The 16,293-nt window shown below is 49.2% G+C and overlaps 1 protein-coding gene across 2 annotated transcripts in view; it reads right to left on the reverse strand.

Moving 5' to 3' along the window:
* Positions 1 to 294: 294 nt before the first annotated feature.
* Pcsk6 (proprotein convertase subtilisin/kexin type 6) overlaps positions 295 to 16,293 on the reverse strand; it is a 190,192-nt gene continuing 174,193 nt past the window's right edge. For both annotated transcript variants that reach the window (XM_057756100.1, XM_057756099.1), the window contains 4 exons: positions 12,634 to 12,737; positions 7,282 to 7,411; positions 3,170 to 3,282; positions 295 to 1,806 (listed from right to left, as the gene is read on the reverse strand). In XM_057756100.1, coding sequence (XP_057612083.1) covers positions 1,709 to 1,806; positions 3,170 to 3,282; positions 7,282 to 7,411; positions 12,634 to 12,737 — 445 coding nt within the window. In that variant the 3' untranslated portion in view covers positions 295 to 1,708. The remainder of the gene's footprint in view (positions 1,807 to 3,169; positions 3,283 to 7,281; positions 7,412 to 12,633; positions 12,738 to 16,293) is intronic.

The raw sequence follows: 16,293 nt of genomic DNA on the forward strand, positions 1-16,293 counted from the left end.
TCCTTAAATTGCTGTTTAAACATTTATTTTATTCTACGCGTGTGCTTTGCCTGAATGTAGGCACGTGTATCACACATGTTCCTGGCATCCACAGAAGTCAGAACACAATGGATTTCTTGGAACTGCAGCTACAAACAGTTGTGACTTCCATGGGGGTGCTGGGAATTGAACCTGGGTTCTTTGCAAGAACAACAAGTGCTCTTCAGCGCGGAGCCATCTCCAGCCCCTCAAATTGCTTCTAGTCAGAAATTTTGTTAAAGCAACGAGGAAAGTAATGAATACAGACATCAAACAGATCAACAAACCACAAAGTGATCTCCATTTCATCCGCTGGCCAGAACCAAGGCTGCACGTTTTATCTTGGAAAGAAGTACAGGCTCCTTTGCAATGGGATGTTAACTCTTTTATTAACTCAGGGTTAACATTAGATTTGCTTCACTGATTTCTTCATTGAAGTCATGGATTCAACAGACAACAGCTGGGTCCTTGCCACTCACAGGTGGCAAAACACATCGTAGTCAGAGAGAGGGGCACAGGACAATATGGAGAGAGACAAGGTTGGAAGAAATTTAAGGCAAATGTTACTCCCATATTGAAGGGAACGGATCAAGCAGATCTGTGCATTTCAATGAAAATATATGAAATATTTGTCAAAATAATTAACATCGGTAAAAATTAGAACATGTAGCTTATAAAATGCCTACGTAGGCTCATCAGAAATCAATCCAGCTACATCATGTAGGCTCATACTATACTGGACCAGAGCAGCATCCACCCGCGAACAGAGTCCTGAGAGCAGAGGCCAAATGCACTTAAAAGCGGTTGGGTAATATGGAGGACTGGCGATTAGTGACTCAGGGGCTGGCTTTGCACGTTTAAGGAGGAATTGCTTGGCCATCAGGTGCCTTTTGGTTAGCCCTGAATACCCTTCTGGACCCTCTTCCATAGGCTCTGCATCTGTAGATGGCTGGTGGCTCAGGCCCAGGAGACCCCAGGGACACAGGAGGAACAGTCATGAGGACAGCTCGGCTCACTCAGGAAAACGGCTGAAGAGAGAATGATCTGTTTCGGTTTGGTGCTGGACCTTCAAGGCGGTGGCTGCAGTTCTGGAAGGAGCTGACTACGTAGCCAGAGATTCTATCCCCAGTGGTCATACATCTTATGCGCTGAAACCTATTGTATTTACAGTCTGACCAAACTGTCCCTCAGGTTGTTTGGTGGCCAGTGACACATGGGTAGGAGGCTAGGCCCTTTATCACAGGGGAGGACAGTCGAGGGTCCTGCCAGCCAGCTTGGTGAGATTTGCCATGGTCACGCAAACTGTGGGAGGAGGACTTGACGTGGTACCAGGCATCTCTCTTTTTCTGCTTTGGTCTTGAAATTTCAGTAAACTAGGGTCCTGGAAGCCATTCCGAAGCTGCAGCTCTAAGTCTTATAATTCATTTTGTTCCCATTTTAAGTTCAACTTTAGGCTGCAGCCAGCAAGCAGAGTTTGAGGGGGTGTTGCAATTTTAGCCACAGATCCTTTAAGGGCCACCTCCACCTGGTTCAGGTGCTGAGCTGCTGCAGTAGGACCCAGCTCTGGGAAAGATCCAGCTGCCAGATGCAGGGCCACCCCAGGAACAGGCTATGGCTGACCATCTGGAGGAAGGTGGATGGGCAAATGGACAGACAGGAGGACCCTGCCCTTTTCGGGCAGCTGGTACCCCTACCCAGCCAGGAGGCAGGTGCGGCAGCAGAACTGGATAAAGAGCTTCCGTTCGCAGAGCCGGTTGGACTTCACCATCTCACAGAAGGTCTCATCGGCTGGCAACAGGAAAGGAAAAGGAGGCGTCAGACTTTGGATACTGTTAAGATTCCACTGTTCTCCACTTGGCAGGCACCGATGGTGCACCAGGCAGGGCACACAGTCTCTTATGAGTCATTTCAATGCAAAAGTCCAGTGAGGCCCAGGTGGCACTGGGGTATGGAACATCCGCTAAGTTTAATTGACGGGGGGGAGGGGTCCTGAAAGGGCTATGGGGGGTTCTAGAGGGTCCTTGGTGTGCACGTGAACCTCTTTCAGGACACTGCTGGTGGCTGCTTAGGAAGAAGAAGGGAGGGCTGGTGCAGACAGAGGTGCTAGAGCAGGAAGGAAAGCAGGCTTTGGGAATGTAGTCTAGAGGAGAAGACAGGCAGGCAGGACTCAGGGATGGCAAAGTAGGGAGAGCAGAGGAGGCTGGTACTCAGCCTCTGCATTGTCACAGGGGAGCAGACTGTGCTATGGCAGCCTCATTCTCTGGGGCTGGGTACATAACCTGAGCAGGGACTTCCTAAACAGGAAGCCCCCTGGTCTTTGAAAAGACAGGGTTTTTCCAATTTAAAAAGTAATCAAGGGGCCGGGCGGTGGTGGCGCACGCCTTTAATCCCAGCACTCGGGAGGCAGAGGCAGGCGGATCTCTGTGAGTTCGAGGCCAGCCTGGTCTAGAAGAGCTAGTGCCAGGACAGGAACCAAAAGCTACAGAGAAATGCTGTCTTAAAAATCCAAAAAAAAAAAAAAGTAATCAAGGCAAGCAGGTCGGTCACCTGGCAGTCAGGACACCTGCAGAGGGCTGTATGTGCACTCTGCCATGGCAGGGCCAGGCCAGCATTATAACTGGGGATTACCTGTCCACCCTTGAACACATGGAGTGGGTCGACCCCTTCTCCTGTATATCAGGATATGGTATACAGCGCTGGCTCAATGTAGCTCCTCCCTGCTGCTTTCTCAGTAGAAGACACAGCAACCTGCTCCTGTATGAGGCCTCTGCGGACCCTCCTCCTGCCTTAGGATTTCTTCTGCGTTTCTAGTTTCATAATTTGTCCTCTTACCCCCTACCATCTGTCTGTAGAGCCAAGGCCCTCCCATAGCACAGCTGGGTTCCTTTTGCTGAGCATGGGGCTCAACTCGGTTCTTCTAGTCCCGAGGATGGAGTCTTTCAGGCCTCTCCTAAGGGGAAGCTCCTATCGCCTGCCTGTGTCAGAAGAGTGGGAACGGTACACAAACAAAACTTCTTTTAAGTTATGTAGTCAACCAGATGGTCAAACAAGTCAGAGATAGCACCCTTACTCTGGGCAGCCATGCCTGTTCTTTCTCATCCCCTTTTACTGCTTCATGGGCAGCTCTGAGGGTCACCCTGTTGATGCTCACCGTTGCTGCATGTGTGGTTGGTGATGCAGGAGGTCCCCAGCTGCGTGAAGCCAGCCTTACATCTGCTGCAGTTCCTGCTGGAGCCCTCGCAGCTCAAGCAGTTCTCGTCACATCTGTGGGAAGACATCAGCTCCTCCTGAGGCCCAAGGAAAAGGCCCTACTACATGGGGTTCCTATCCCAGAACCCCCCAGCATATACTCCCAAGCCCTCAGCTTTGGTCTCCGTGGCGTGGGCATTCCCGACATGCACCGAGCGTGTATCATTCTTGTTCAGCCTCCCTGTTACCAGGGGAAGGCGAAAGCAGTCATAGTTAGCTGTTAGGAGCATTCCCAGGAGAGGAGGCCAGGCCTTGTTCTCTGAGACTCCCTGTTGCACGCCTGGACACCCTAGTGGACACTAATCCACTCTCCACATGTGCCTTCCACAGAAGGTCCTGGCCCAGCCTGCCCCATGGTCCTGCTACTACAGACTGCTATGACCTCAGTAGTCTCATGGGAACATGGGCTCATTTATACCCATAAATCTGTGGGTGCTCTTTGCTACAGTGGTAAAGCTAAGAAGCTCTGATAGACAGCCCTGCCCCGCAAGCCTGAATTATGTATTGTATGGCTCTCGACAGAAGCAACTTAGCATGACTCTGCATGATTCCCACCCAGGGCTGTGTGTGCACCCAAGCTGTCTCTGCAATTCCCAGCTTCAGGTGACCAGGGCTCCATAGTGGCTCCTATCTGCTTCCCACTTCCTTTGCTACTGTCATTTAAGTGTAGAACAGGCCTGGGGAAGGGGAAGAAGCCTAGTTCAGCCATGATATTTAAGACAGATGACTGCGCTGTCACCTATATGAGGCTTTCAGTGATGAAATGCCCCTGACGGGGTTTAGTAGGAGCTACAAGAAGCCCTAGAACAATATCTCCTCAGCCTGGATAAGGTGGGTGTTTATTCCGTATGCAATGGAGAACACCAGACTAGCTAGAGCCCTTGTTTCAGATCAGTGTGTAAGTTGCCCAGGGAACCACTTTCAGGTTCTGCTACCTGGCTACAGGAGCTCTCTACTTCTGGTGCAATTTTGGGAAGTCCCTGTTGTCTGGTTCTAGCTACGCTGTCTCCCAATAGTACCCACAGGGTTCTGAGGACACAGGTCCCTTGATCTTCCAGGCATCTTTCATGCACATGCATGCCCGGCTAGCCATTTCAAAGGATGTCAGTTGTCTGGGAGGCTGGGGCCCAGGGACTCCCAGATACTGGCTGAACATTGTTTCAACCATGAACAACTACAGGAGGGAGAAGCCTGCAGCGAGAACCCAAGCCAGACATAGCTCGACTCTTCACATCCTGCTCACTGAGCTCAGCGGGATGGCAGGTGCTTCTGCTTTCTATTTCTGCAGTGCAAACTGCCAGTGAAACATCACATCCGAGCAAGCTGGGTTCTGCAGCCAGAAGCCCAGGCAGGCTCAGCTGGGGTGTTTGCATAGGTCTCTGGAGGCCCTGAGGTGGGGATGGCCGTCCCGAGTGCTCATTTGGAGAACTGAGCATGCTTCCTGAGAAAGAGGTGATACCCTACTCCCCCAATGCCTCCTGTCTCCAGCTTCTGACTGTATCGGCACAATACTATATTGGCAGTGGTCTCTAGGGCAGGTGGGCTTTCAGGATATGGTTCTTCTGTAGTACCGACTTCACCTCTAAAACACCATGGCAACTTTATTCTGTTGAATTCTGGAGGGGGAGCTGGGCTCACCATAGACCTCTCTCTTTACCATAGCAGGAGGCACCCCCTATCAGGAAAGAGTGGGACATGTGCCACCTGCTTCAAGAGCCCCCATCAAGTTCCAGTCTTGGTACAAGTTAGGCAGGAAGCACACCCCACGGGGGAGTGGGGAGAATGGCAAGGGCTGGGGGGATGAGTGATAAGTCTACCCCTGGGGCAAATCCCCCATAGTTGCTCTTGTTTTCCTTCAAGAGGTCCTTGCTTGGGAGCCAGAGATCCCCTTACTGGGTCTTGAGTATGGCTCACGGTTCTCCGAGACACTGTCACAAACTGCCTTCAGCTTCAGCATCCACCTGTCTTCTTTGTATTCAAGTTAGCAGCCAAGCAGGTCTGTGTCATTCTGGCTTCCACATCTATCTATCCCTCGGACAGTTATGTCTTCCTTGTGGCTTCCCTGGCTCTTCTGCAGGGGAAACGTGGTACCAGGTAGCATTCCTGGGCCTGGAGGATGCCTGTGGCTCGCTGGCATCTGCAGCTGCCTGAGCTGAGAGAAGCATCCAGAACCATGTGTATTGCCTTTAAGGAAAGGTTCACACTTAAGAGGCTCCTCAGGGTCAGAGGCTCTGTGGCATGGAATCATGTGACATTCTGGTGCTCTATCACTTGGGGTCCATGCAAGGCTCCTGGGGGTGCTTCTCCAGGATTTGGTAGATCAGCTCCAAGCTGAGGCTGAACCTCCCTCCGGGGTTGTTAGTGTCCCCTCAGACAGAAACTAGCACCCAGGAACTTCTGTCCAAGCAACATTAGTGGGCTGGCCTCCCTTCTGTCTCCTAGCAGCTGAACACCATGGCTTCTGGATGCCACAGTCGGCATCCCCCAGGAGTCTGGGGCACTTGACAAATGAAAGTGATTATCATCATTAAGTTCCATGCTGTCCCTGTGCTGCTGTCCTTGCTTTAATTATCAGTAAACCAGCTGGCTTGTGAAATGAAAGGTTTACTGCAGACAGCTGTGTCCCCGGCCCTGCACACAGGACTCGGCGGCGTTCCAGGAAGAGGCGCTTAAGATCCATGTTTCAAATCAACCCAGCAGGGTGCTGGCTCTTGTACACAGGTAAGATCCCCCGCCCCACTGACTCCTCTTTCTCAGCATCAGCTGATACACTTGAGCTCAGGTGACAACCCAGTGCCATTCTCAAAAGAGCCCAGGAGGGAGACCTCACTGTGAGCTTTGCCAGTGGGACTGGGAACTGGGCATGGGCTCTCACGCCTGTCCTGACACAAGAGTCACGGAGTGGCTGTGCTTTGAGCCTTTTGCAGACAGAAGTCCCCTACTTCCGTTTCCCTCCAAGACCCCCCCCCCCACCATTGCATCAGCACCGTCACCTTCAATGTCTCCCCGTTGCTCTCACACCATATTCTGCCTTTCCAGTTCCTGGCCTGTTTATGATGTCCTCACCTGGCATCATTCCCAGCCAGCCAAGTGCAGACTAAAGTACATACCTGCTCCTTGAACAGCCTGTGTCCCACAGTACAAGGGAGCACTCACACGGTGTTGCCAGGAGCAGACATGTCTCATTGTCATAAAAAAACCTTATGTTATTAAAACATCTTAAGTGCCACATTCTGTAGATCTCTGAAGTGTTTGAAGACCACCTGTCTATCCAAACTACATCTCTGTTTGACCTTGAAAACACACCTAACACAACTACAGGTTGGTAACTCCTAACAATGGGAACAGTTGCTGTCCCTAATGCTGTGGCTGGCTTTTGGTAACCTATTCCCTGCCTGGCCTTAGTACAGTGGACATGCTGATTCTACCTCTTCAAGTATGTGTACTCACAGAAGAATAGAAAGACAGCAAGAAAGTTAAAACACACGTGTCTCAGCCAGGACTGGCTTTGTCATGAGGACATGACCAGAGTTGTTTTTTTTTTTTTTGTCTAAATTACATGACTTAGAAAAAGTGTTAACTCCCACACATGGGGTTGCCTTGACCACCTACAGGGTGAAAGCACCCTGCACCATGGCTTGAGCAGGACTGCCCTATACCATCTGCTACTGGGGTGGGCTGTGTGTCAGCACCTAGTTAATTCTGTTTCCTGTCCTAGCCCACTGCTACCCGGTGCTGCATATGGTAAGTGCTTCGCAAATAATTAGGCATTAAGAGGGGCTTGAAGGCTGCCAGCTGGCTTGCAACTTTGGCAATCACTAACTGTAGGCATCCCTTCCTTAGTAAATGCTTTCCTGTTTGCCCTCTGCACCTACAGCTGCGGGTGATGAAGCATGTCAGTCCCCTAGGCTCCAGGAAAAGCGACACCACACCTGTCCATCCAACTGCTCCTTCTGCAATGCCCAGATGACCACTACTCCCCACCAGCCCTGGCCACAGCCCGGAAGACCATACCTTCGGCACACTTTGTGGGGCAAGCCAGGCATCTCCTCTGGGTAGAAGCCCTCACCGCAAGCTGGCACACATTTCCAGTCTTGGAAGTGGAAGCTTTTTGCACAGTGGATACATTCTTCTCTGCTGGGCCCTGACAGGTGTGGGAAAGAAGCAGACGTCAAGGACATGTGTGGTGTTCTAGATCATCTGTGGGGATCTTCAGAGGTCCCCAGCCCACCCACACAGCTGACACTTTCCAGGAGCTCAGTGAGAAGCTCTCCATGTGACTGGAGAGAGATCACCCTCCCCACTTCACAGATGGGGACATCAGAGGCCTAAGCAGAGTCCAGTGGGGAGCACTACCTGGGCCATCATGACTGACTGATTCTATGTATTTCCTTTCCCGTCAGTTTTCAGCTAGAATCAGGGCAGTAGCTACTCAACAGGCATGGTGGCTGAACTGAGTTATACTGGGCGGGTAAAACCCAAACACGCTGGCCTTTAATTGTACTTTTTCAATTACACTGAAGTGATGGTGCCTGAGATTCACTGGGTTAAACTGGGCACGGTACCCAAACTATTTCCACATGGTTCCTACTTCTCTTCCTGGGAATGAAGGTGTGCATGAGTGTGGCAATCAAGGAAGTCATCCTCAGGAATACTGCTTACCTCTTTTGAGATACAACCTCTTTTTGGCCTGGAGCTCACTAATTAGGCTAGGCCGACCAATGAGCCCCAGGGCTCCTCCTATCTTTGGGCTTCTGTAATGGACAAGAATAACCATAGGAAGTCTCCTTTTTTTTTTTCCTATGGTGTGGTTGTGTGGCCAGCCCCCAGCCCCTCAAACTGGAAGGGTCACTTTATTGTGGGCCTCAGGGACAATCAGTGCCCAACACTGTCCTACTCCTGTGCCTCATCTGCTCAACTGTTAGTCCTGCTGGCCTTCCTCCAGCCTAGGTCCCTCTGACGGGAATGGATGCTTGTAGCTAGGTGAATGCTCGTTACCTTTTTGGTGGTGGTATTGGGGTTCACATACGTAAGGTGCACTCATTACCACTAGGCAATACCCCTAGATACTGCTGAGTCTACTAAAGCAAATGGTTACTCTGAAGTGGATGTGGTGGTGCACACTTACAGCCCAGCACTCAGGATGTGCACGCAGGCAGGAAGATTATAAACTTAGGGACAACCTACTGAGTCTTCATTTTTTTCAATTTTCTAAATTTATTTGTTTTTGTTTTTCTTTTTTTTTCCTGTAGGTCAGAAGAGGGCACCAGACCTTATTACAGATGGCTGTGAGCTACCATGTGGTTGCAGGGAATCAAACTCAGGACCTTTGGAAGGGCAGGCAATGAAAGCTCTTAACCGCTGAGCCATCTCTCCAGCCAATTTATTTGTTTTTCAAGACAGGGTTTCTCTGTACCTTTGGAGCCTGTCTTGGAACTAGCTCTTGTATTCCAGGCTAGCCTCAAACTCACAGAGATCCTCCTGCCTCTGCCTCCCAAGTGCTGGGATCCAAGGTGTACACCAACACTGCCCAATTGTGAGGCTTAATCCCCACGACCAGAAAATAAAAAACTAGAAAAAAATTGTTGGTTGTAGGCTCAGTTGGGAAAAATGACAAAACCCCTGAAGATGAATGGTGGTATTAGTCACATAATAATGTGCCTAATGCCACTAAACTCTCCATCTGAGAATGGCCACGCGGGCATGGCAGGCATAGTGAGTGTATGAATAACAGGAACTGCAGAGGAGAAGCTGGTCTAATGTGCTTGTGATGTCTTGACTGACAACTTGATTGCATCTAGAATCACCTTGGCAACACCTCTAGCTTATCTCTGAGGGCGTTTCTAATGTGGGTGGCACCACCCCATGGGCTGGGGTGCTGGACAGAACAGAAAGAGGGGGGAGTGGAGGAGGCAGCCAGCTAAGCACCAGCATTTATCTCTCTTTCCTAGCTGTGCATGCAGCATTGCCAACTGACATACTCCTGCTACCACGGCTAGAGCCTTTCACGCTCCTATGCCTTCCCCGCCACTACGGATGACATCCTCAAACTGAGAGCCAAAGTCAAGCCTTCCCTAAGTTGCTTTGGTCAAGCATTTCGCTATGATGTTTTGCTAGTGAAAAACAGTAATGGAAACAATTCTATAGCAAGAATAGGGCAACTGTATCATCCAGCATCCAGCCAGGTTTCCAGATAGGGAGAAGAGCTGGAGGGTTCTCAACACATACAAATGACAGCATCTGGGAAGACAGAAATGCTAATGACCCTGACTTGGTCTTCACACATTGAATACATGCACTGAATTATAATATGGAGTCTCAAGAATCAGTACAGATATATCAACTAACTTTTTTTTTTTTTAAACTAGTGGTGGCGCATGCCTTTAATCCTACCACTTGGGAGGCAGAGGCAGGCAGATCCCTGAGGTTGAGGCCAGTCTGGTCTACAGAATGAGTTTCAGGACAGATAGGAGTATACAGAGAAACCTTGTCTCAAAACAAAACCCTAAAACAAAAATAAAACTCCAAAAAACCCAAATAAAATAAGTAAAAAATATTAAAATGATTAAGATGGTAAATTTTATGTTATATGTAGTCTGTTACAACAAAAAAAAATGCTGATAAGCACATTGTCTATGAAACTACTTCTACAACCACTAGTTATGAATGTTACATTCAAAACCCCTCTGGGCTGGAGAGATGGCTCAGAGGTTAAGAGCATTGCCTGCTCTTCCAAAGGTCCTGAGTTCAATTCCCAGCAACCACATGGTGGCTCACAACCATCTGTAATGGGGTCTGGTGCCCTCTTCTGGCCTGCAGGCATACATGCAGGCAAAATACTGTATACATAACAAATAAATATTAAAAAAAAACCCTCAGGGATTCCATTCAGTCTTTACGGGCTCCAGGCGCTTGAGGAACCCCCTCAGCACTCGCCGTAACAGCTCAATGGGCCATGCTTCTGCTAACCCATCGTGCTAGGCCCAGTACACAGAGCCTTGCTCAGAAGGCCAGAACATGCCGTGAGAAGCGCTAAGGTGGAAAGTCTCTCTTTTCCTTTGGAACCTCTCTGGACCCGCCCTGGTATTCTTTTCACTCACTAGTTCTCACTGTGCCTTCTCAGGCACAGGCCAGGATCAACCATTCCAAGGGCCTAGGGTACTGCTTCTCACCCTAGCGAGCATGTAGGCATGCCCGTTGGCTGTCACTTATCCTGGGTGGCACTTTCCTCTCCCATGGGTTGACTTATCAACCCTGAGCCAAGGATCACAACCTCACGCCAGGACTCTGGGCACTGGCAACGGATATGGTCAAGACTCTTGTTCTCACAAAGCTCAGTGTACTTGGAACACTGTAGGCTAGGCCACAATGCTGTAACAAAGATGTCACCAGACACAGTGCTTCTAGGGAGACCCCGCCTGACATGGAGCAAGGGGCTTCAGATGACTCTGAGTGGAGAAAGAAATCTCTGGTCCCAGTCGCTGCCGTGGGTTACATGTGTTCTAGGGAGGTTAAAAAAGAGCCCATGGGCTGGAAAGATGGTTCAGAGATTAAGAGTTGGCTTCTCTTTCAGAGTTCTTGAGTTCAGTTCCCAACAACCACATGGTGATTCATAACCGTCTGTAATGAGATCATGCCCTCTTCTGGCATGCGGGCAAACATGCAGACAGAACTGTATACATAATAAATAAATAAATCTTAAAAAAAAAAAAAAAGAGCCCAGAGGGCACCAGGAGACATGGAGAATTCCTCTCCTCTGAGAGCTTTACAACAGCCTGCTGTTGAACTGAATTCTTCAGATGATGGAGGAGATACAGAACTGAGATAAGAAAACCTACAAGTGACCCAATACAGCCATTGGCTGCCAGACAGTCTGGGTTCTCCAAAAAAAAAAAAAAAAAAAAAAAAAAAGATAAAAGAGAATTGAATTATCGACATCAAAAGAGTTATAGACCACAAGCCTGAATGCTATGGATTCAAGTGACTCTGACATTTAAGTAGGAGGCACTGGAGATGCTTCTTAAACAACCTGGGTTAAACCGGAACTAAACACAGGAAATAAAAAGCAGCAGGGCAACCAGGCGGGAAAAGCTGCCAGCTGCCTGTGGAAAAAGGATTCTCCCTAAGGTTAAGCCTGGGTCCTTCTGGGGCTGTCTGGGGATGGGGTGGAGGAGGGCATGTCTCCCACAGGAGGCTAGAGTCAGCCACAGCTGTTGCTTGTGGATGCTGGGATCTCTGGCATGTCCACTTGGGTAGCACAAGTGATACCTTCATGAGGCTCATACAGGACCATGTGGAGAGTGACAGTGCCTGCCTCCTGGCGCTTCTAATAAATGGTTTTGTGGCAAATGAGATTTAGCTGAGACCTAATCCTTCTGTTGTCACTGTAGCAAAAACTCCATCTCGTGTGAGTCTCACAGAAGGCAGCGAAGTGCTGGGGGCAGGAAGGGAATTGAGGAGACCGCTTCACCTGGAACGTATCTGCACACATAACTCACGATGCGTGCGGACGACGGCAAGATGAAGCCCAATAAAATGAATGAAATCGCTGCTATCTTCTGCATAAACTGTGCCCGGAGACATCTGGGCTATAATCTCAGCGGGGAACTATAATGCCTGTAAAATTGTTTATGGCAGTCTTTTCCTCTCTGAATAAAATGTTCCAAACAAGTGGAGAGGGTTACAGAGGACTGAAGTTCTGTCTTATCGCACCCTGCCGGGATCTGTCCCCACCCCCTTCCGAGGCCTCTTCATCTTTATGGTACTGCATTTTAGTTTAATTCTACAGCATGAGTAGAGTTTTGAGACAAGCCAGCTCACAAGCTGCTACACAGCCTTTATTTCTTGCCTACAAACATTCATGGCACGGCTGTTTTTAAGGCTGGGGAGCCCAGGCAGCTTGCTAAGAGTGGGTCTTTGTACTCTTTGCTGGTTTTGTTTTTAATAATAATAATAATAAACTCTTGGTAGGTATCAGGTACATAATAAACTTTATCATCTCAACCATCTTAAAGTGTATAGTTGGGCGGCATTACTGAATTTGCATTAGTGGGCAGCCAGTTTTCATTTCCTCTAACTTACACTTCTGGATTCATTAAATAGTAAGTCCTCATTCTTCCTGTCCAGCCCTAGGAGGCTGGGAGAACCTTTGTGTTTTTATAGTCTGTTTCCCCCGTACATCCTACATGGGAGGCACATGCTCTCCCCTGAGCTCCACTTTAAGCCCCCCGCCTTTGAGTTTACTTCTGTAATAAATGCAGAAACCCACAGAGTTACAGAACTTCCTGAATTTCAAGGTAGCTGGCCTATTCACCTTGGTGACCGTGCATGCAAATGCCCAACAAGACAAAAGCCTTGGCAGCTTACCCACACAGGTTCTGCAGGTGTGATGGCACTCTGCACATTGGATCAGCTCAGAGTCGAAGTAGGTGCCTGGTTCACAGTCTGGAATGCAGCTGTCCCGTGCAAGGCTGGTAAAAAGATAATAAGGCTCATTTCTAGGTGTGTCCCGAAAGTCTAATTAAATTATGATCTGTCCTCAAAATGCGTTTCACGGGAGGATATGAAAGTTACCAAAGCACCATGCTTTGTGTTACTGGAGGTTCCCAGCTAATGCAAGCCGGCCAAGCTGTCCTGAAGCCAGTTGGAGGTCCTGGGGTTTCCATCCTGGTGCAGGAGGCCAAAGCTTCCAGCCTTCTCCTACATCAGGATGACTTCTTTCCATAGCATTTCCTAAAACCTGAATTAGAAACACCCCTCTCCCCAGAAACTGGGGCATCGAGCGGTTGTCACTGTGGCAACCAAAGGGCCTATGTACATTTTGAGGGTAATGGCCACAGGCTGGCCTTCAGTCCCAGATCTGCTCTGCATTCTTCCTTACTTAAAACTCTGCTGTTTTCCATGAACTTGAAACAAGAGCCCCTCCTGGCAGCTGGCAGCCTGCTACATGTGGCTTCTGCTTTCCCTTCTCACCCCATCAGTGCCTACAAACCTTTCCCTTAGCCAGGCAGCCCAGCAAGGCATCGTGGACACAAACTGAGCTTATACCGCCCATGCAGGACCTGGCTCCACCGCTTCCCAGCTGTGCAACCCCAGGCAAGACATCCGCTTCCTCCTGGTAATTGGTTTCTACAACATAACACTGCTTGGAAGACGCACCGAGCAAATGTATATAACCGGTCGGTGTCTGGCACACAGCCGTGTAAATAAATGCCATCGACTACGATTTCTTTGGTTCCTGGGATTGTACTGTGTCTGAGGCACGCGTTTTAAATGGATTTGCCAATAAACAGATTGAGCAAGGGCTCTGGGGTGTGTCTGTCAGATCCAGAAGGCCTGCTGTGATTTGATTTATAATTACAAATATATATTTAGGCTTCATCCTGGCACATAGCTCCAGAAGGCTCTAGAATCAATAGTGATAAGTGTCACTTTGAGTGCTAATGAGATAACTCGTAGCCGGGGCTCTACAGCAGCTCCATGGTGGGGCACTGGTTGCAGGTGAACAGACCATTGATCAGAGAGGAAGTAATTTCTGGCCCCACCACCCCCACCTCAGAGGAGGAGGAGAAAGAGACTGAAGGTCGAATCGGTTACCAATGGCCATTGATGTTAACATTAACTCAGGCCTCCATAATGGAGTCGCCATGGCTGGTAAACGACTGAGAAGGCTGAGGCAGGGGGATTACCATGAGTTCAAGACCCATTTTGGTGACAAAGAATACACCCATCCACCTGATGGTAGGGTATTGCACCCAATTCCTCAGGAATGGAAGGTCTTAAGTTCCCGACCCTGCCAGTGTTGCTATGGGTAATACCACTTCAACCCACTTCCTTTGTAAGACTTGTATAATAAATGGCTAAAGTAAGGAAGTGTCTCCCTGTTCTAGGAGCGGTTGTAGCAAAGCAATCATACCAAGGAGAGGCCGAGGGAACTCCGACAGCCAGTTGGAAGCAAGAATGGTTTGCAATCTGAGGCCTGGAAGTAGCCTCAGAAGTAGGGCCAGCATTGGGAACTGAGTTCTCAACTTGTGAGATATTCAGTGGGGTTTACAGGGTATCCAATGGGTGCCCACCCATCCATCTTCTGATGACCAGAGGGCAAGTGTGCTGTGCTGCATATGTAGGTCCCTCCTGCCCCCGGGTTTTGCACTTCCATCCAGTGGGGTGATGTCCAAAGGGTTGCAAGTTCCTCTCCACAGATGGCCTGACGCTCACCTGGGACCCTGTCTCACTAGGTGCCAGGGCCAGCAGACAGGCCGGTTAAATCATGTTTGTAATAACCGACACTTCCCTGTGAACCTCTCCAGTGTTTATCCCCCTAAAGAGATGGATGGCCAGGAGGCAGCAGCGCGGCTGCCCTCTCGCAGCCGTGACGCAACGGCAGTGATTTGAAGTCACAGCTGAAGAGGATATTGGGCAATAAAAGGGAGCTTTCTGTGGATTATGGCTGGCGATGTTTCCCTGCTTTGTTTGTGCTCCTCTATGGATGCTTATTGGTACTGCAACCATCACACCTGCCCAGGGATTTCTGCCCAAGAAGCACTTCCAACCCTGCATCTGCCTGACTTCGCTCTTCTGCACAGGTATCTTGGACCCCTCTGGGAAACAGGTTCCGGGGAGTTGGATTCATGGAGTCTTCTGTCCTTCACCTTCAGCTAGTAGCCTAGAGGTTGAGGGTCCATAGCAGTAGATTCCAGTGCTATAGGGGCCCAAGATATTAAAACTGGCTTTTCCCAGCTGCCGGTCAAGGCCTCTAGTAAAATGTCTCCTCTCTCTCAACCTTGTTCCCTTTGGGGGATATCTTCCTGGACCAGTAGATCCTTTTGCTTCTAATCCTGTCCTGTCTGGCCAATGGGTTTGAAGAATGGTGGGTTTGATTTGCCACATTGGAAGGTCTTGCTTTCCCTGCTTCTCACCCAAACTCTGATCTGAAAGAAAGGGCAGGATGAGGGCAGTGTCACTGAGGCGGCCACATAGAGCCTCCTGGGAAAGCACTGACCTCCTCCGAATAAAAACTATGAATAGCACTAAAGACTTCGTAAGTTGCTGTACAGGTTACCGGGGCAGCATTGGTGGGGACATTTGTAGTAAGAGTAGATGCTCTCCAAGTTCTCCTCCACTGTTCTTCATCAGAGAGCTTCACTGTTGTTGTGAATTCCAGTCTCAGCATCAGTGGGAGGAGAGAGGCTGAGCTGGGTAAGTGGGGTGTGGCCTTCAGGATGCACCTGCTGCTCCCTGGCTGGACCACAGCATCCCCTCACTTGACATCTGCTGGAAACGCAGGGGTTCAGGTTTCACCTCTGCTCACTGTCATTCCGACACAAACCCCTGAGGTTCCTATGTCTGTCAAGGTACTTACCAATGCTGACTTCTTCACTTTCTTCCTTTCCATGAAGACCATGGTGCTAGGCCCTCTGTATGGGCTGTCCAAAGCTTACTTTAAATACACGCTTTCTAAACGTTTAGAGAGTAACTGGTGGTATGCATCTGATGTCACTAAATGTAATTCAGGTGCACTGAATGATTCTAACCAAAGGATTATACATTGTTTGAAGAAGATACCTTAGGCTAGCAAAGAGGTTTGTTTGTTTTTTAATGCTGAATTTTATAGGGTTGAGTTCTGTGGAACTGGGAGGATCAAGAATCTAGGAGACATCTTCAGAGAGCCAAGTTCATTCTCTGGCTGAAGATGGAAAACGCTGAGGGGGTAATAAGAGAGAAGACACAGGACTGGCCAGGAGGGAGGGTGGGCCAGTCACTGCAGCTGTGACCTGGGCCAGGAGGGGAACGGGAGCAGAGGGGGTTTACTATTGCAAAGGAAAGTGACCCAAGCTTCCTAGAAATTCCCCCCACCGCCCAACAGCAAACTCTATTGTACCTGGTTCTAGTGGTTTATTCTTTGTATTTTGATAAATAAATCTTGCTTGAAGACCAGTGGCTAAGCTAAAGCCACTAGAGGTCAATGATGACACACACGTAATAGATTTGTACTCTTGAATGTCGTTGTGATTGATAAAGTGTAGG

Source organism: Chionomys nivalis, chromosome 23 (genome assembly GCF_950005125.1).
Source record: "Chionomys nivalis chromosome 23, mChiNiv1.1, whole genome shotgun sequence".
In the NCBI taxonomy this organism is placed as follows: Eukaryota; Metazoa; Chordata; class Mammalia; order Rodentia; family Cricetidae; genus Chionomys; species Chionomys nivalis.